General features: G+C 35.7%; 1 protein-coding gene across 5 annotated transcripts in view; it reads right to left on the minus strand.

The window, feature by feature from the left end:
* Positions 1-48: 48 nt before the first annotated feature.
* The window catches only part of LOC106871219 (cysteine/serine-rich nuclear protein 3), a 186,535-nt gene continuing 165,319 nt past the window's right edge, over positions 49-21,264 (minus strand). For all 5 annotated transcript variants that reach the window (XM_014917568.2, XM_014917567.2, XM_014917570.2 and 2 more), the window contains 2 exons: positions 15,758-15,871; positions 49-13,193 (listed from right to left, as the gene is read on the minus strand). In XM_014917568.2, coding sequence (XP_014773054.1) covers positions 11,308-13,193; positions 15,758-15,871 — 2,000 coding nt within the window. In that variant the 3' untranslated portion in view covers positions 49-11,307. The remainder of the gene's footprint in view (positions 13,194-15,757; positions 15,872-21,264) is intronic.

Raw genomic sequence — 21,264 nt, forward strand, 5'->3', positions numbered from 1 at the left:
ACATATATATATATATATATATATATATATATATATATATATACATACATACACACACACACACACACACATACACAAAGCGGCTTGGGTGGAATTATGGTTTGGAAAAGAAGCAATGAGTAAAATAGCTGAGTTTGTCAGATTTCTCATTAATAGGCTTCTGTAACAATAACTTGTTAGATTGCATTTATTTTTGTTTTTATAACTGGTGGAAGGATAACAGATCTTTTATTTAAAAAAAAAAAAAAAAATGATAACAATAATTGTTTCTTTTAGGTGTCATTAAGACTAAGGATTTTCGAGAAGTGAGGTAATAGTATGCTGTCATGGTCATGTCTCTCTTAAGGACATTAGCTATGTAAATTGAAATGGTTTCAATTAGGATTAGAGAAACTGGCTAGCAAACTTAGTTCACCAGAAGGTTATCATCTCTGTTCAGTATGATTTGCCATTTATCATCATCATCATCATTTAATATCCATTTTCCTTGTTGTCATGGGTTGGCCGGTTTGACAGGAGCTGGCAAGTCAAAAGACGGCACCAAGCTTGACTGTCGGCTTTGGCATGTTTCCAATGGCTGGATACCCTTCTTAATATCAACCATTTTACAGTGTATCGAGTGCTTTTTATGAGGCACCAGCAGCGGTGAGGTAACCAAATAGCTTACAAGACAAGATCCCTCAACTGAGAGAGCAATTAGTATTGAAGGAGGTGGCTTTGATACATGGCTGCTTCAGTAGGAGAGAGAGAGAGCAGGGGGGGGGGATTTGGTGGTGGAAGAAACTCCACATGTTAGGAAAGAGCAAGGGGTATAGTTGATCAAATTGACCCGAGTACATTACTGGTACTTATCCCAAAACAACAGTGGTTTGTCTCACTTTGACAAAGTTTGCCATGCTGCTTCTCTGTTGTAGTCATGAAAACTTACAGGCATGTATAAACAGACTGCAATAATAATAATTTTGAATTCCATCACGAAACCAGCAATTTTGGGAGAAGGAAGTCGATTACATCAAATCCCAGTGTTCAACTGGTACTTATTTAATCATCCCCAAAAGGATGAAAGGCTAGGGTGACCTTGGTGGAATTTGAACTCTGAACGTGCCTGGCATGCTAACAATTCTGCCAGCAAACTGCCTTAATAATAGTAATAATAACAAGAGCATTCAGAGAGTGCAAACCTCCACCAAGGCAACACCAATGTCTTCTCAACGATTAGCCAGAGATGAATTTTAAAATGAGAATATCTGAAATAAACTCGACTGCTCTCACAAACAAGAATACTAAAAATGAACCAGACTGCTCTCAAAAAAAAAACAGGAAAAATAATCCAGAATCCTTGTCCAGTACCAGATCGATCCCAAAATCTAATCAGTTTGTGCCAGTCATGAAGCCAAACATCCCTGAAAGTTTCATCTAAATCCATCTGGTGGTTCTGGAGATATCTTGTCCATGGGCAAACAAACATGACTGAAAACAATCCTCTGCTTTCACTAAGGCGGAGGTAATAATCCTTTCTACCTTAGGCACAAGGCCTGAAATTTGGGGGAGGGGGATAGTTGATTACATCAACCCATGTTTCACTGGTACTTAATTTATCATCAACCCCGAAAGGATGAAAAGCAAAGTTGACCATAACAGAATTTGAAAATAATAATGAGAAGAACCTAAACTTCCTTATGAAGCAAAAATACATTTTATCATGGGCATGAGATGTTTGGCTTGCCCCTCAATGTTTGCATCCTTGATTCCAGAAGGTGAAAAGCGAAATGCCACTAAGCATTTTGTCCAGCTTGATAATGATTCTTAAAAATAATTCTCTCTGCAATAGATGCAGGGCCTGAAATTTTCAGGAAGTGAGGTTAGTCAATTACACCAATCCCAATGATCAATTGGTACTTTATTTTATCAACTTTAAAAGAATAAAATGTAAAGTCAACCTTGGCAGAATTTGAACTCAGAACATAAAGCCTGAAGAGATGCTACTTAGGATCTTGCCTGGCATGCTAACAATTCACCCAACTTGTTGCTTTAATAATAATAATAATAATAATAATAATTATTATTATTATTATTTCAAATTTTTGCCACAAGGGCAACTTGGGGGAGGTGGGGATGAGTTGATTACATCGACCCTGAAAAGCAAAGTTAACCTCAACGAATTTGAACTCGGGATGTAGTGATGGGTGAAATACTGCTAAGCATTTTGCCCAGTGTGCTAACGATTCTGCCAACTCGCAGCCTTTAATAACAATAATAAGAATCCTATCTACAGTAAGTACAAGGCCTTAAATTTGAGGGAGCGGGGATAGTCGATTACATCGACCCCAGTGCTCAACTGGTACTTATTTCCTCGACCCTGAAAGGATAAAAGGCAAAGTCGACCTCGGTGGAATTTGAACTCAAAACACAAGGACGAATGAAATGCGGCTAAGCATTTTGTCTGGAATGCTAACAATTATGCTAGCTCGCCACCTTAATAATAATAATAATAATAAAGGACCACAACAACTGAACATGAAAAATAACCAAAAGACTAGAGGAAAATAACAACAATTGAAAAATGAAGCAACTTAAGTAAACAGCAGGTGAAACATTGATTATAGAACTAATAACCCTCTAAGCAACCATATTTTAACAGCAACTTCCCAATAATGTATATCAACATACACTAAGAGTAATCATATTAGTCTTAGACATGATGTACACTATATATTCCCCAACATTTTAGGGACTTTGATATTTTATTTGAAACTAAATAAAAATAGATTCTAAAAACATAAGAAATAGAAAAGAAATAATAGATTAATATGGAACATAACTAAATTATTGGAAGGTAAGTGATGTCAATTAAAATGCTGGGATCTGCAAAGCAAAGTTCCAACAGCATTCATTTTGGATGGCAGTTAAGATAAAAGCTCCCGGAAGGAAGGAAAGCCCTTGTAAAAAAATGCTTTCAGCTCATGACAATCATTAATTGTTGATTTAAAAAACAGTGGAAGTGAAAATATCACAATTGACCAATTTTGAAGAGAGAGAACAACCATGTTGTGATAATACTGACTGACAGACAAAGCAATGTATACAATAGAAGTGTTTCTCAACTCTTTTTGTTACAGAGCTCACCATAAATGAACCGAACATAGTCATGATTTAATGTCTCTTTTCCATGCTGACATGAGTTGGACAGTTTGACAGGATCTGGCAAGACAAAGGACTATGCCAAGCTCCGATGTCTGCTTTGGAATGTTTTCTGGCTGGATGCCCTTCCAAACATCTACCACATTATAGAGTGTACTGGGTGATACACACACACACAAAGCAAGCTTTAATTTACTTGTTACTAATGCGCCGTGGAGGCGCAATGGCCCAGTGGTTAGGGCAGCAGACTTGCGGTCATAGGATCGTGGTTTCGATTCCCAGACCAGGCGTTGTGAGTGTTTATTGAGCGAAAACACCTAAAGCTCCACGAGGCTCCGGCAGGGGATGGTGGCGAACCCTGCTGTACTCTTTCACCACAACTTTCTCTCACTCTTACTTCCTGTTTCTGTTGTGCCTGTAATTCAAAGGGTCAGCCTTGTCACACTGTGTCACGATGAATATCCCCGAGAACTACGTTAAGGGTACACGTGTCAGTGGAGTGCTCAGCCACTTGCACGTTAATTTCATGAGCAGGCTGTTCCGTTGATTGGATCAACTGGAACCCTCGATGTCGTTAGCGACGGAGTGCCAACAACTAATGCGCCATTAGTGGAGCATGTATCTCACCTTGAGAGACTGTTATACAGAGTATAAAATAAAATGGTATATATATATATATATGCATACATACATGGTAAAATGACTGGAGTTAGAGAGCCATTAAATGTTCTATACAAGGCTAATTACAAGGAAAAGGAAATCTTAGGACAACACTAGATGTATAGGAAAAAATCGTGTTCATGTAATTAAGACAGCCATCAAATGACACAAATGTAGAAGCAGGAACAAAAAATTCCCAGCAAAATCAAGCTCCAGATACAAACAAAACAAGTGAATCATTAAATACACCGGATAATTTTTAAAATATTGACAACCATATTGAGATTGGCATAGAGACAACAGAAACAAGAGGAGGAACTAGAAAATTAGGGTGAATATAACAAAGAGAAACCTGCAGGGACTACTTAGCCTCCAATACATTAACTCTCAAGGCTAAGGCTGACACACTTTCTAACACAGAATATCACAAACACTAAATGGATGATTTGAATTTTGGTTTGCCTTGCTGAGTAAAGTGATGTGAAACAGGAAAGAATGAAATTTGGCAAGGTAGAAGAGAAGGCTGGAAAATGTCATAAAAATACTTTGGAAAAATCTTAATAGAAGTGAGTGATGGTATGAGTTTGGTAGGGGTTTAAAAGTATGCTGAATAATGTACATTATAAGAAGCAAAATATAACACCAAATAGAAAAGGTTTTCCTACTCGCACTGGAAGAAATCAAGCTGTGACTGATAGCTGAAGTCAACAAGGTGATGAAATATTCTAAGAGAATAATACAGTTCAAACAGAGCAGATTGTTCTCTTCACGCAGTTGATAACATTTAACTACAGCAGACTGGATTGTTTCAGTTAACTATTACCCTGTCTTATAGAAATCAGCCATCTTGGCCAAAAATGCACACATTTCTGTAATATATATTCTTAAAATCAATTCTTCAAGATATTGTTTCTCCAAATGAGCTCAGTACTCTGGTCAGAGCTATGGGAAACAACAATAATGCATGATGGATGAAGTCTGTCAAAAGACAAGTGAGTACACTCTAGCAAGAAGAGTAAAAGATATATCGAAATGGGAAGTTCATGGATCTAGTGGTATACAAAGGTATTAGATGAAATATTTCATCTTCAGATGGTTTTTGCAAACAAACATAGTGTGAATGGAAACTAAATGCCTTATAGAACTCTACAGAGAAGAACAACTCTGATAATGAAGAATGTATGTAAAGAACATATGACTGGCAATTAGCAACTCAAAACGTTTGAATTTCTTTATGGAAAAATTTGTAGTTAAAACATTAGTCCATCCTTTAATTGGCACAATTGTGATGAGAAATATATGACTAACAAAGCTTATAAAAACTGGGATTGATTCTTTAGAAAGCATAATATATAATTCCATACTCCTGGATTACAGACAACCTCAAAATGCTTGGTATTATCATCAATTCAGTCATCAAGATGGTGTTTAACCCCAGGTCAACTCTGATTGAACAGACCAATGATCAAAAAGCATTCTCGATGTGACCACCTTGTTTATTCAGGCTACATTATCTAATATATCTTACAGTTGGTTTTTCTTTTGAAGACAGCAGTGTGTGATTCAAGAGACTTGGTTGCTATTTCTAGCAGCCAAATTGACTCAACATCATAAAGTATGTCATGGTGGAGGCAGATAATGAGTACATTGGATCTGTCGAAGAGAGTCATAACATCACAGTGGAACTGCTTTTCTCCTCATTTGCCTTAATTCCATTATCAATGACTTTATATGATAGTGGAATTGGATATAAACTTTGAAAGGATAGCTCTGAGCTCAGTCACCTTTTGTTCGTGAATAATCTTAAGATCTTTGATCAAGATGAAGAACAATCAAACTCTTATTGAAGCTACTGATGCCTGCACTGAAGATAACAATGTGCTAGGCTAACAATGAAAACATGTAAAATGGTCATGAAATATAAACACCCACGAAAACAAATAAGTGATGTTGAGAGGATAGCTCTTATATATATGGAGAGAGGGTAGGAGGTTAACACTATTTTCAAAACAAAGTTGAATGCTTGAAGACTTGGTCCATTCAATAACAGGACTGTGTGATATAATAAAATTATTATTATTTAGTCAAAAGTAGAATTGAATAGTTAGATAGTATAGATGGGGTTACTAGAGTTATCATAGCAAAGTATGGCAACCTTCTTCATCCATGATTCATTTTGTAAGACTTCATTCCAATGAGAAGAAAATCTGGAGGGAGTTTAATAAATGTTAAAAAAAGAAATGTACAGTGAATAAAAGAAGAAACCTAGATTTATTATATATAAAAAATAAAGAAATGTTACACCTGTGTATGTGGCACCTGCTGTTGATCTAGACAGAAATAACATGAGACATAATGTACAATATGAAGTACAATTAGAAACAAAAAAAGAAGGGTTTAGAGACAAAAGAAAACATGCCACATCATGGATACTTTCAAAGAGAAACAAAAGTTTTAAGAGAAAGGAATCCTGAAATTGATTTTGCAAAGGAGATTTGAAGAAGGAAATACAACTTTTTCGGAAGCAGCTCAAAATCCAACACTCAATGCAAAACTCAGTGAAGAATGGTATTTACATCTAAGAGACTTTTGTGAAGGAATGCAGCGTAGTGGTTAGGGTATTGGACTCGCAATCATAAGATTGTGGTTTTGATTCCCAGGCTGGGCGATGCATTGTGTTTTTAAGCAAAATACTTTTATTTCCTTTCGCTCTAGTCCACTCAACTTTGAGTGGGAAGTTAATCATGATGGACCAGTGTCCCATCCAGGAGGGACTGTTGTGATCTTAATCAATTATATGCCCTGGAAACCAGGTTCTCCACCTTTATGAGTCCTAGGGCCTATGACAAGACCTGAGAGACTTTTACCGAAGTCAGCATTGCACGTAAAGATGGAAATGTTAATCACATGTCAGAGGTTACAAAATACTTGAATGCTTGCAAGGAAGTATTAAAAAAGCTACTAAGACAGAGTGTATTCCAATCACCATTGGAATCTATGCTGACAAAATGGGTTTATGGAGGATACCATCGTGAAATCAAAGGGGCACTAGGATGCAGAATGAATGGCAAAAAAAAAAAAAAATTCTTGTGATGTTAACATATAAACAGACTGAGTCATACATGAAACACATAAAACCTGATTTGATTGTCAATAAAGAAGCAAATGAATGATTGTTTTATTATTGATGGTGCTATACTTGGAGACCATTATATTGCCAAGTATTCAAAAATGTGATAGAGGACGATGAGTGTGGTACAAATAATAGTTATTTATGGCTCTGAAACTAATTCTGAAAAAATAGCTTCCCGTCTACTTCAAACAACTATAAATAATAACAAGCAACAAACAACGAGAGATAAACATCAGCATCACTTGGAAATGGTAATGTTCTTAGAGAAATATTTTGAATGATGCATGATGGGAAGAGACATTTGAATTTTCAAGTTGTCAACACCAACACTGAACACAAATGTGAACCAATATTAAGGTGATGAGCAGGAAGAATCATTATCACATCAGGTAAAACCCTTATTGACATTTTGCCTGTCTTTATGTTCCGATTTAAAATTTTGCCAAAGTCAGCTTTGGCTTTCATCCTTTCAGGGTCAATGTAATTGACTTATCTCTCCTCTGAACATTTTGACCTTGTTCCAAAATTTGAAACCAATATCAAGGATTTCTAACAAAAGCACAAGGTCACACAATTGGTTGAGGGAACAGCTGATATCAACTCCACTATAGGACTGGTTCTTTATCTTTATTGACCCTGCCAAACACTACAGGATAAAAGGATCTCAGAACAGAAAATTCAACTAAATAATAATAAATGATAATGACTTCTGATTTAGACACAAGGGCAGTAATTTTGAAAAAGGAGGAGGAGTTAGTCAATATCATCCACCCTATACTTGACTGGTACATTATCTTATCAACTCATTAGAGCTGAAGATCAAAGTTGATCTTGGTGGGATCTGAACTGAATGTAAAGTGCTGAAACATATGCCACAAAGCATTGTTTCTGATGTTCCAATGTTTCTGTCAGCTTGTCGGTCATGAATACCCATGGGTGCACCTAAGAGGTTCCCCACTGGGTTACAAGTCTAGGTGGAAAGTCGCCTCACCGGCAAACACACAACCAAGGGTTGTTTTTATGGAAGACCAGCAGTCACCCATGGTTACCAGCCTCCCTTCTCCATGCCACCGATGTCATCCCAGGGAAAAGCAAAGGCCAATAAAGCTTGGCACCAGTGATGTTGCAACTCATTTCTACAGCTGAGTGAACTGGAGCAACGTGAAATAAAGTGTCTTGCTCAAGAACACAACATGCAGCCTGGTCTGGGAATCGAACTCACAACCTCACGATCGTTAGCTCAACACTCTAACCACTGAACCATGTGCCTTCACATGCTTAGTAGCTTAAATAATAATAATAAATGCTCTGATGCAGTACCAGGCAATAGCTCTCATGGCTTTTGATCTTAAATGATTGGAAGTGCTATCATGTACATGTTTTGTTTTGGAATTAAAAAATGGGCTACAACAAATATTCTGATTTGCTTGTCAGTCTTGACCTTAACGAGTTGAGCATGTTCCTTAGTGGTTGACAATATGTGCATCTCTGATCAAGCAGAAGTAATGGGAGAGCATCATAACCCATGTGTTGAAAAGAATTCTTTGGGATTTGAATAATTAACCTCTGAAAAGATGGGTATTTTGTTCATCATCCTTAAAGCTTATTCAAGGACTTTTTGAGTGGGATGGGCTACTCGACCTGAAGAAAATTCTAACTGGACCCCACCTGCAAAGCCATGCGCTTTTTTTATCTTGATATGTATCATCATGCGATGCACATATAGTTGATGCATGTGCCTGGTGTACCCTTATCAAATAGGTAGTCATGATGGGTATATTGGGCTTCATGTAACTTAATGGCATGTGCTACTCTCAAACAATTATAATAATAATAATAATGGTTTCAAATTTTGGTACTTATATTATCAACCCTAAAAGGATTTGAAAGGCAAAGCTGACCTCTGCAGAATTTGAACTCAGATCTTAAAGGTGGACAAAATGTCGCTAAGCATTTTGCCTGCCAAGTTAATGATTCTGCCAGCTTGTCACCTTGATAATAATAATAATCCTTTCTGCTATAGCACCCATGGCCTGAAATTTTTGTGGGTGGAGACTAGTCAGTTACATCAACCCTGTCGCTCAGTTACTTCATTTTATCAACCCCAAAAGGATGAAAGACAAAGTTGACCTCGGTGGAATTTGAATTCAGAACAGAAGGCCAAAAGAAATGCCATGAAGTATTCTGTTTGGTATGCTAACAATTCGGCCAGCTCTATGCAGCATTAAGCACAAGGCCTGAAATGTTGAGGTAAGGGCATGTTGATCATATCAATCCCGATAGTTTTTTAATAAATTCATTTTAAATCTATGGAATTAAGAACATAAGGAAAAAAAAAAGTGTTGGAGGAGTAATTGAATGCAGAGAACAAGTAGTTTGGCAAAGTTCTAAGATTCAAAGAATACAGAGATGTACAGCAGTTGGGAACTAAGACAAGGAATAACTATAGTTACTGGTTCCGCTATGTAATAATTATTTGGGAAAAACTGAAACAAAGGGTAAAAAAACAAAAACAATAAAAAATAAAACAAAAGCATTCAATGAGACAATGAAGAGTTTTGGCAGGTTCTCATAAACAAGGGTTGGAATGGGGGTGTTCCTTTTATTTTTCACATTCAATAAAATACTTAAAAGTATGTTTATGTTGATGCATGTGTGTGCATGTATGTGTACATGCACACACACACACGTATTTTGTTTACATGTTTAAAAAAAAAACAAACAAAAGTTTTTTCTCTTTAAAATCTATTTTTCTTGAATGTATTTGAAAAAATTAATTTCTTTGTTAAACGTTATATTATGTTTTTTTTCTCTCTTTTTATATAGAATATAGAAGCTAAAATGATTGTGTGGTGAGGAGGGGAATAGAGACTAATGAGGAATAAATAGGGAAATGGTGAAAGAAGGGACAGTATGTGAGAGCAGAGAGGGGAATATGAGAGAGAGAGAGGTATGAATAGGAGTAAAAGAAGGTAAGAAAGGCAAAAGTAAGTGTGAATAGAGAGCTGTCACACATGGATGCATGAATATACATACATGAGCATGCATGCATATACAAATGAGAATATATGCATGCACGCACACACACACGAAATGTGTTTGGGAAAAGGGTTGAACGGATTGTTTAGATGTATATGAGGAATTCCATTGATATGATGGGAACTGTGATTGGTCAAAGGATGAGGTGATTGTGAATGGCAATGATATGGAGTCCAGGATTGTTTATCTTGGAGCTTATGGTGCTATAAACAAAACTGGTTTGGGAGATTGGAAAGGGAAGGACAGGACAAAGTGTGTGTGTGTATGTGTGTATGAAGTAGACTGGTGGATCAGCGAAGTAGAGGCGGAAACGAGGAGAGTATAAGAGTAGGGGACAAGAGAGAAGGAAGGACAGAGAAAGGGAGAGAGGGAGCAAGAGGAAGACTAAAAGTAGGGATAGGGAAATTGATAGAAAGAGAAGACAAGGAATGAGAATGATTGAGAGACAAAGGTAAAGTAAGAGGGATGTTAACTACAGCATCAGACGGGCTGATGGGATATTACACAATCCATAAATTATGAAATGTAAACAATTTTGCAACTATGCCTCATTTTTATTTCTATCCTCCTTTTTACACAAACTGTAATTGTCAGATCGCAAACCGATTCCTCTCATCACAACCCTTTCTCGATAGTGACTGGCATAATTTTTTACCTACTCTAAGAGAGAGAGAGAGAGAGAGAGAATAAGGAGGTGGGGGGGGGGGCATTAATGAGATTCTGATTGTGAAGCTATAAAATAAAAATAGAAATAAGACAGATGAATGTAGGAGCGTCGAGAACATGGGTGAGAATGTGTGCATGAGTATTATTGAGAGAAAGAATGAATGAAAAGAGGAGGAGCAATTTCCATCCACATTCACAGCATTATGGAGTTTTATGATTTTGTTTACCACATGTGAGTACAGAACTATGGCGTTATATGTGTGTGTGTGACGTATTTGTTGTAAAATATTTCAATGAAAGTTAAATGGTCTTAACAGTAAATTCTAACTTCAGCAGTTTATTCGGAGTCTTTCAATCAGTCAGTTACTCATTTTAGTGATTATTATTTTTTTTTATTCACTCAGAGTAGATCTTTAACTATTGACTCAGTCTCAACAAACCCCATTCCCACATCTGATACCATATATTTTAATCAATATAATTATATTTTATTTGTCCTCAAAGAATAACAATTTTATTTTTGTTTAATATCTGTTTTTGTCTTTATATTTATTTTCATTTTTCTTCCAGCATTTTATTTTACACATCTTTACAATAAAACTTTGTCCTTTCAAAGAATCTTTAAACAGTCTCTTTTTAAGGCAACTATGGAACTTTCTATGCCTTTATTAAGCAGAAACAGTTTCAACTATTGATTCTTTTATGATTTCCCCAAAGTTTTGACCTCCAGAGTCATTATGCTGAAAACATGAAGAGTCCTTGTTGGTTTTGAAAGTAGAACAACTATTATCTTGGAATGCACTAGAGCAACTATCCTGCTCAGAAAACAGCTGCATATCTTCTGTACTAGATGGCACCGATGTTGGGTTGCCATTGGACGATGTTAGTAAACTGGAATCTGAGTTAGATGGATAGAAAGACATGAGAGACTGTTCAGACGAGATTCCAGGTGATGCCCCTGTATGAGATTCATCTATACTATAGCCATTGTAAGCCCCATTAGAATGGTTGTGCATGTTACGTAGTTTTGACATATTTTGCCCTTGGTGGTGGTTGAATTCAGAATGGTGGTTGTTGTAATTGTTCATATGTGAGGAGATAGCTGGACAGTTAGTGGCCAGTTGATCGGTTGTAGTGTCAGTCAATGATGCGTATATGGAAATGGGTTCATCAAAAAAAGGAGTCGGGTTTATAGAACGTGATTGGTCATCTGACCAACTATTAGCAGACTGACTTGACGGTTGTGTTGACTGGCTGTCAAATGTGTGACTGTTTAATGGGTTCATCAGATGTGACACAGGTTCCAGTTTGTAGACTGAAGAAGCAGATGTCGAATTATTCAACTGAATATATTTATTAGTTTCTCCATTATGAAGATTACCATTGAGTGTGAAGTGTTGTTGGTGACAATGTAGCTTGTTATTGGCGTTGATATTGTTATTAAGATGGTGTTGTTGTTGTTGTTGATGCTGAATTTGCTGCTGCTGTTGTTGGTGGCAATGGGAATTGTCATTAATCCCATTTGAGCCACTAGCACAATACTCTTGGTTAGTTTCCTCGTCGAAAGAGGACAAGCTCTGATAAGTCTTTTGATAATCATTGCCATCAAAGTTGACACTGCTTTCACTTGAGCACTCACTGGTTTCGGAATATGAACTATCGTCTTGTTTAAAGCCATACAAAGAAGCATTTTCTGTATTATACATCTCATCATCACTATCATTAAATAGTAGAACACGAGGAAGAGCATCAACATGGCCATTGGCTTGTAAACTCTCCAGATCTTTATACTGATGTTGATGGTTAAAATGTTGGATAGCATTCTGCTGATGGTGCTCTGCCTCCATTGATGCGTACTGGGCTTCATGCATCATCACCTGACAAACCTCTGAATTTTGGCAGTCACGACAGCTGCCTCGTTCGTTGCTATTAAATTCTGTCAAGTCAATATTGGTATTTTTGATATCACTACAATCTTCTGAGTTAGATTTATGTGTAAGGACCGGATGCAATTCTTTTTCCTTGTTTTCCAGCTCAATCCGCATTAACGTGTGAATAAAGTGAGTCTGAACCCGTATCGGGTTGAATTCAATTCGACCGGCAATATTCCCACAGGCATCCTTACTACAGCCACAAGGGAAAGAGAGCCGGTCAACTTGACACTTGATCCCAGCTAAACTACAAGAACAGGTTTCTGGATCACAAAACACTTTACATTGACAGCCACAGATTTCACGTGATTGCCGAATTTGTCGGCATTCATCTCTTTCTTGGCTGTTAATCTTACGTACACCAGCTGCTCGAAGCATTAGCCGGCGCTGGCGGATTGGTACTGGTTGCAAGAAAAAATACTCGTCAACTTCAATGTCACTTTCAGACTCTGAAGCTGAGTCACTATCCTCTTCAACGGATCGCAAAAAAGCAACACGACTTGGGGGAATAATTTTACCATTCTGCTGCTGTTCTTTGAGTATCAACTTGTGAATTCGTTTTTGTTCTTTGGCATAACCAGGTAGAGTAAAGTCTTCCACATAAGAATGATTGCCAGACATACCTTAGAAAACAATAATAAAAGAAAAAAAAAAAAAAGAGAAATTAAAAATACAAATTTTATAAGGTCATTAAACAATTGTAATAGCAACAATAAATAAATTTAATCTAAAAGCATTTATCAATATTATTAATACTGGAAATTTGTTCCCCTTGAATAAGAGATTCAACCATGGAGTCTATGGGTGCCACTTTTCAGTTAGGCATCTATTCTAACTAATCCCCTTGTTGTTGAGTAAACATATATTTCATAATGATGTAGCGATGGGCTAGTAATTTTCCAACTTTCACGGTAATATATAATTTATTTTTAAACCTAGACTCATCACAGCATTTAACCCTTTTATTGCCATATTTCTATTGAAATACATGTGGCCTAATGGTTAGGCTGTTGCACTCATGATCATAAGATTGTGGCTTCAATTCCTGGGCAGTGTATTTGTGTTCTAGAGCAAAACACTTCATTTCACGTGGCTCCAGTCCATTCAGCTGGGAAGTTAACCCTGCAACAGACCAGCATTTCATTTAGTGGGTAGGGGTGAAATTCATACACTCATGGGTGAAACTTATACACCATGAAAGCTGAGTTAATGCTTTAGCATTTAAACCAGACATATCCAGCCCAAATATGCCACCTGTTATATGTTTAAACTGACCAGATCTGGTCTTGCACACTTACCCTACAATGTCATTCTAAATATAGACAATAAAATCGTCATAATCTCAAAATCTGTGAGATAATACAGGATTAATTCAAAGTAATATAAATAAATAAGCTTTACATTTGTCAGAGTAATCTGAACACTAAAGGGTTAAACTCTGGCTTTTTTAGTTCTAGTGCTCATGACAGACCTGAAAGAGGAGAATTTGAACCTGTCACTGCAAACAAAGAAAACATCCAAATATATAGTGATTCTGCTAATTACAACAGCAGTGAATTGCATCACCATACCATGTACATTCACATCTAGTTGGATAGAATCATTTTCGCTAGAGACACAAACTAATGCTGCTAATGAGACGTGCACCAATCAGCTCTTAATCAACCATGGTTTATTAGTTGTCTACAATTTCACTACTATGAAATTTAGAAAAATGTATGATGGAAGAGGAGGAGGAAAAATGCAAAATGTGTCTGACCACTAGGTTATAAGTTCACACCTTACTTCTGTCACTATGTTGTACCTGTGAGTGAGGCACCTATTTCAATTTGTTTTAGATCTGGATCCTTTTGCTTAAGCAACAGAGATGTTACTAATGAGGATGGTCTAGAAACAAACTGTGCTTTGAAATCAAACAGCTACAAAACCTGAAATGTGAAACCTATTTCAATTCTAGATGATATTGTTAACGAGATATATAGACTCTATTTCTTACAAAAGACAATAATACTATTTCAACTATAATGACTGTTTCCTGAAGAGTAAAACTTTTCTACCAACTTTCCTTAGCCTACAAATTAACCAATACATAGGTATATGTACCAATACTCCTTTACTGGTTTTGATCATTGGACTGTGGCCATGCTGGGGTACCCCTTGAGGGTTGTAGTAAACCGAATTAATCCTATTACTTTTTAAAGTCTAGTACTAATTCTATAAGCCCCCCACCCCACCAAGCTGCAAAGATACTGGTGAGTATAAACAAATGAAAATCATTATCAAATGGTGTCGGCGAAGACAAACACATGCACATACACAAATGATGGGCCTCTGTGTAACACCCTTTCTACCAAGTACCCTCATTGGTAGGCCCAGGGTTTTAGTAGAAGAGACATTTGCTCAGTGTGCTGTGAAATGGGACTGAACTTGAAACCACATTGTTTTGGAGCAACTTCTTGACCATACAGCTGTACTTGCACCTATACATCTGAATGTTCCAACGATTTTCAATTGGTTGCCATTTCAGTATAGGAATCTCATTTATTTCCTTATCTGATGATGATTTCTGATCTCGCTACATACATATATATATATATATAAATGAATATGAATATTACACTTTCTATCTGTTCTATCAAGTTTCCTGAAATATATTTTAACAATTTTCCTTTAATCTTTTGAAAATGAAATGCTACAATTTTTAGACAAAATTCCTAAGTATTAAAGTATATTATTAGAGATTATAATTTCAAGGCAAGCATAAGTCCAGACCAGTAATTTGAAATGGCCATCTATTTACATCGTTATTATCTTTAGTAAAGTGTTAGAGGCAAATTGAAAACAACATCTAGGCTTTGACAATGGAAATTCTAAAGTCATAATGAATTTACCCTTTCATAAATATAAGAATACTGAAAATATCACAATGTAAGACTAAAGAAAACATGACCATTTATTGGAAACATTCTATTCCTTCAAAACAATATAAATAGTAAACTTCAGAAATAAACCTGTTAAAATGTTTGGGATGTTCTGAACAAGATTATAAAGCTGTAATTGGGAGGGAAAAAAACATAGCTAACAATTTCTCCTAACAATAACTTTTGTTTAATCTACATAACAGAACCCAATTGAAACAGATCAATAATACAGCTGAAATATTGATTAAGAAACCAGCAAAACTAACCTAATGTGGAACCACCTTCGCTAGGTACACAGGTAAAACCTTGAGTACGAGGAAAATAGAACACTGTCACTTTATCAAAATTGACAGATTTCTTTTGACGCTTGCTTCTTGGCTCTGAAAGATAAAAAGGAAGAAATTACTCAGTAAAAATTAAAATGTGATGAAAGATAGGTGATGTAATAAAGGTTTTCTTTTATCTTTTTTTACTTGTTTCAGTCATTTGACTGTGGCCATGCTGGAGCACTGCTTTTAGTTGAACAAACAAACCCCAGGACTTATTCTTTGTAAGCCTAGTACTTATTCTATCAGCTTCTTTTTGCCAAACCACTAAATTATGGGGACATAAACACACCAACTTCGGTTGTCAAACAATGGTGGTGGGGACTAACAGACACACAAACATATACACACACACACAATGGATTTCTTTCAGTTTCTGTCTACCAAATTCACTCACAAGGCTTTGATTGGCCCAAGGTTATAGTAAAAGACACTTGCTCAAGGTGCCACGCAGTAGGACTGAACCCAGAACCATGTGGTTGGTAAGCAAGCTACTTACCACACAGCCACTCCTATATATTAAAAAAAAAATGATACAACGAGCCATCTATATTATTAAGTGGTAAGCATAATTAGTAGCAATGGTTCTCTGAAATAACTGGGTTTCATGTGTATATAAATGGATTGGCTACCTTTAAGGTTGGCAATGCCATGCAGACACTTCAGATAAAGCTCCAATAAGGGTTGAAAATTGATTAAATCTGCTCATCACTTTTTTCAATTTATAAACAATTAGGTAAATCTGAAAGTTTGCATGCCTGCTACATACCAATACATACACACAAAGTATAATGAACTATTTATAACCATCTGTGCTTTTCTGGGCAAAGAGCAAATAAAATTTGTTGGCTTTGGCAAATGTAGGTTGTTTAGCTATAGTCGCGGAAAATTTGTGAATTATTTGGCCTACAAAAAAAACAGGTGTACTATTGCAAAAGTATTTCTCATAAAAACATAATGTCTTTAAAAGGGGGCAATTGTATTTTGAATTGAAATAATAAATGAAAAGAAAATTTATTCTGAAAATAAAATATTTTGCATAATATTCAAACTGACTACTGCCATAAAATTTGGAATGTTCTTTTGGAAAAGCACCTCGATGATGCACTAATATTTTTGTAATGCATCAACCAACAATTTATCGAAATACGAGGGGTGTGTGTGATTTCAGAAAATTTATTCAACAAGATTGTTTTTTTTTTTTTTTTTTTTTTTTTTTTTTTTCTGTCTAAAATTGAGTACCTCAAATGGTACTCAATTATATAGAGAAAGTGAATTTGAAATGAAAGTTATATTGTCTGTGGTGATAAAATTACTACCAAACTAGAAATATAGAAGAATTTATTACAATTTATTATTTGAAAAATACTTAAGTTAAGAAAATGATCAACGCACACACACACACACGCATTTTCTCTGTTAAAAATACTTTTCCCATTAAAACTAAGCAGGATTACTTATTTATATATTCAAGTTTAGGTCACAGTAAAGTTTAATGTCTATATAAATGGTGATTAGTAAAGCAGCGTTGATCTCAGAATTGTAAACCAAAAACAATTTGGACAATTCACGCTGATGAAGCGAAAAGACTATTGGACTAAAAATTTAATCACAAGCCATATTATTGGTTGTTTTCAGAAACAGCCAACATACAAGTCATTTTCATTTGCTCATTTCTCTCAACATTATTATATTCCACAGAATATAATAAAAGAAAAATTAATTTTTAAATGAGAATTTTTTTTCCTTTTTTTTTTTCAATACTGAAATGTTAGTTAGAAGCATAAATTACCACAAATAAGTTAAAAGAAATGAAAACAAATTAAAATTTGGAGAATAAAACTATTAGAATGAAATGTGGAATGGAGGAAGTAAGGTTTATTTATGACATCAAGGATTGCAAGCAATACAGAAACTTGAATGAATTTAAAACAATGTGCAAGTGTTAATTAAAAAAAGATTGGATGAAAGTATTCACAAATATGAAGTTTGGTATTGCCAAGAACGTATCTAAAATTATGACAAAATGTAGAACAGAGTAAAAAGGAGGCAGGTAGGATGTCTTTTGTTTGTTAAGCAAATCCACCCAATCACAATCTGCAATAATGAAACATAATAATAATAATAATAATAATAATAATAATAATAATTAAAGACTCGTTTTAATTACTTTTTTTTAATACATATATTAGCTGAAACATGTTAGAGATTTGAAAATATTAATTTCTCAACTAATTAAAACCAGAATATCAACTCTACCCTTTCAAGGCGTTCCATTTGAGGATAGAAAGATCAGAGGAAGGTACAGGGTATCCAACCTAAATCAGTTCAATATTTATTAATTTTTTTTTCAATTTGAAAGAAAATGAGGTCTAAACTGTAAGGAGTTCAGATAATCCAGTGTATTTGAATTACTATCAACAGACAGTGCTCAAAGCAAATAAACTCTTCCTTAATAAAAATAATAAATATAGTACAAAAATAACACACTAATACTTGGCTAAGAGAAATTCTACACTCTAATTTCAGAGGGTTTGGAAAATGGTCCTTATTGTTTCTCCAAATGTAAAGATTTCAAGTAATAAAGAAAAGAATAGCATTATCAGCATCAGAGAAGTGGTTTTAACCAGGCCTCATGTGTCAATATAAAATTTAATATGAATACTCATTAATGTGAAAATTAATTTCCATTATAAAACTGTCACAATAAAATGACCACTCCCTTTTACCACTGAACAATGAAAGAAGGAGTTGAAATTTTTTCTTTCAATTTTACTATGCAAACAAATAAATATAAATATATATAAATAAAGAATAAAATGAATAAATTATTCTAACCAGCAGTAGGAAGATGATAAAATGGCTGAGAATAGTCCATAAGGGAGGCAACCAACCATAAGTGGGAGGAGGGGGATGATGTAGTTAGCTCCCTTAGTTAAATCCTTGCATACAACAGCTAATTAAACGAAAATGTTAATACAATTATGGCAATACACGTGGGCATATGTAATATTTATGTTTACAAGCCTTAATAAAAGATCGCTGTTTGTATATTTGAACTATGTTACGTAATAACAATACTGTTTGGAATACGTACGACTGAATGAACAAAACAAATAATAATAATACATTAGTTAAAAAAAAAAAATAACAGCTAGCAAGCGAAGGTTCGAAACAAAGTACAAAAGCATTTATCATTAGAAGAATCAAAGTGATTTAATTTCTGGTACTGGTCATTCGTCTCCAGAATTCTTTAATACGATCATCTAGAAATGACAGAGATTAAAAGGTTGTAAGAAAATGTTTACACAAGAAAACACTTTTTTCGTATTTAAAAACTGTTTTACGCATCGACTTATTCTCAACCACCACCGATATCAAACCTCTAAATGGTCGCTCAAAACGCTAGAAATAACAGCCATATTCTTAAACATTATCGCCCTACAGAAGGATATTTTGAATAATGATGTCCACCTCGGGTTTCCTGAATATGGGAGTGGGGGCGAGACATGACAGTAAGAGCTTCAGGGCTGAGCCGACCTGAGATTAAATAATAACAATCACCAATGCCAAATTCAGTATGGGCCGAAGTTAAACCTCCCACTCACTGAAAAAAATCTCCGTCAATTTACGATATTTACGATGAACATTGCATCACTACAATTATGTTTCTAACTGTATTTCCAAATAATTTAGGAGTTTCTTAAAAGATCTATGCACTCCCATCCATACCCATACCTTTGTGTACGTGCACATGCATAGATTTTATGTGCGTGTGTATACACACAAATGTAAGTCCACACACGCACACACATACATTACGTCGGAAAATATTTTCTTTTTTATCTTCATGGGCTTTGCTAATTGCTGTATGTTGGTGCCTATACAGAAATTGTAAGCAGAATAACAGTGCAAGAAAGTTCTAGTTCTGCTGAGAAAAACTCAAAAACAGTGTTCAGTGAAGGATTCGTAAAGAGAAGCATACAAGCTGGTGTAATAGAATGATGCTAGCGCTCATGGAGGGTGGGGTAGTACGAGGAGCAGAAGGTATAGGATGTTTATGAACAAGTCTTTGCTAATCAGGATTCTGCTCACATATAACATTGCAAAAACGACAAACATAAAATCGGGTTCCTCTTTCAGACTGAGAGAGGCTACAACCCTAGTCAGTTGATGACAATCATCACCATTAACTAACCATAAAGCACAAATGCTGTAGACCACATCCCAAAGAAGGCCATATGCTTAATTAGCTTTAACCAGGCATATAGATGTGCTGTTTCCTCTTTTCTTCCTTCTCTCACTCATAGATATACCTCTGACCTAGCTAACTGCATTCACCCTCAACCCAAGACTACATGTTCTCCCACCACTTTTGCAGTATTCCACTCCCAGTACCTGCATCAAATATTTTGACCGTTTCTTCTTTCTAGATCAGTAACCCTCCACCAACATTTTTCTCCGGGAATCCACCAACAAATGCTCAAAATTGAACCCCAACTGCACCAATCTGAGAGGTCTGCAATGATGCTGGGTACAAACTTTTCTCCTCTTCCTCTAATTGACTTTCATAAAAACTAGCTAAAAAGAGACAGGAGGTGGTTGTTTATGACACATCCATCACCTTTGACATATTGGAAGAGAAGGCAATATGTTGTTAGCTGGCAAGATCAAAGAGGCTGCCTTTTTAGGAATGATGTACAAAGACATTAGAATAGACCCCGCCCCCATACACAGACAAAGAGCTGAGGAGTTTGGTAGGAATAAGAGAAGCTAAATGAGGAGCACACAATCTGATAGTGTAGAAAAAATTGTGGCAAACAAGAGAAGTGGTTTGGCAGAACTTCAAGAATGCCAGGCCTTACAGTGTTTGTTGAGGAACCCATCTTCCTTCCTGCTGAGGCCCTGTGAAATGTCGTGAGCACTACCCTCCCACCTGACTATAAGATTTATGAAAAAAAAAAAAAAATTAAAACTAGAAGATAACTGACAGAGTGAGTCATACTATTGAGTAAGACTGAGTAGTTTCTACATTACAGGAGTAGAGCAGGCATTACATAAACATGATAATAATAAATCAATTTACACTGTATAACTACTATCCTGGTTAATAATCTAAGTCAGAGAAATTAGGTTGCGCAAAAGTACTAAAAGTAAATTATCATATGTCTAGAAAATGACAGCGAGTTAGTAAAAACATTGAGTTTTGTTTGGGTGTTTTCTCGGTGAGATGGGATATCTGTTATACTCTTTTACTCGTTTCACTCATTTGACTGTGGCCATGCTGGAGCACTGCCTTTAGTCGAGCAAATCGACCCCAGGACTTATTCTTTGTAAGCCTAGAACTTATTCTATTGACTTCTTTTGCTGAACTGCTAAGTTGGGGGGACAAACACAGACACACAAACATATACACACAAACTTATACACACACACACACACACACA

This window comes from Octopus bimaculoides, chromosome 2 (genome assembly GCF_001194135.2).
Source record: "Octopus bimaculoides isolate UCB-OBI-ISO-001 chromosome 2, ASM119413v2, whole genome shotgun sequence".
Taxonomy (NCBI): domain Eukaryota; kingdom Metazoa; phylum Mollusca; class Cephalopoda; order Octopoda; family Octopodidae; genus Octopus; species Octopus bimaculoides.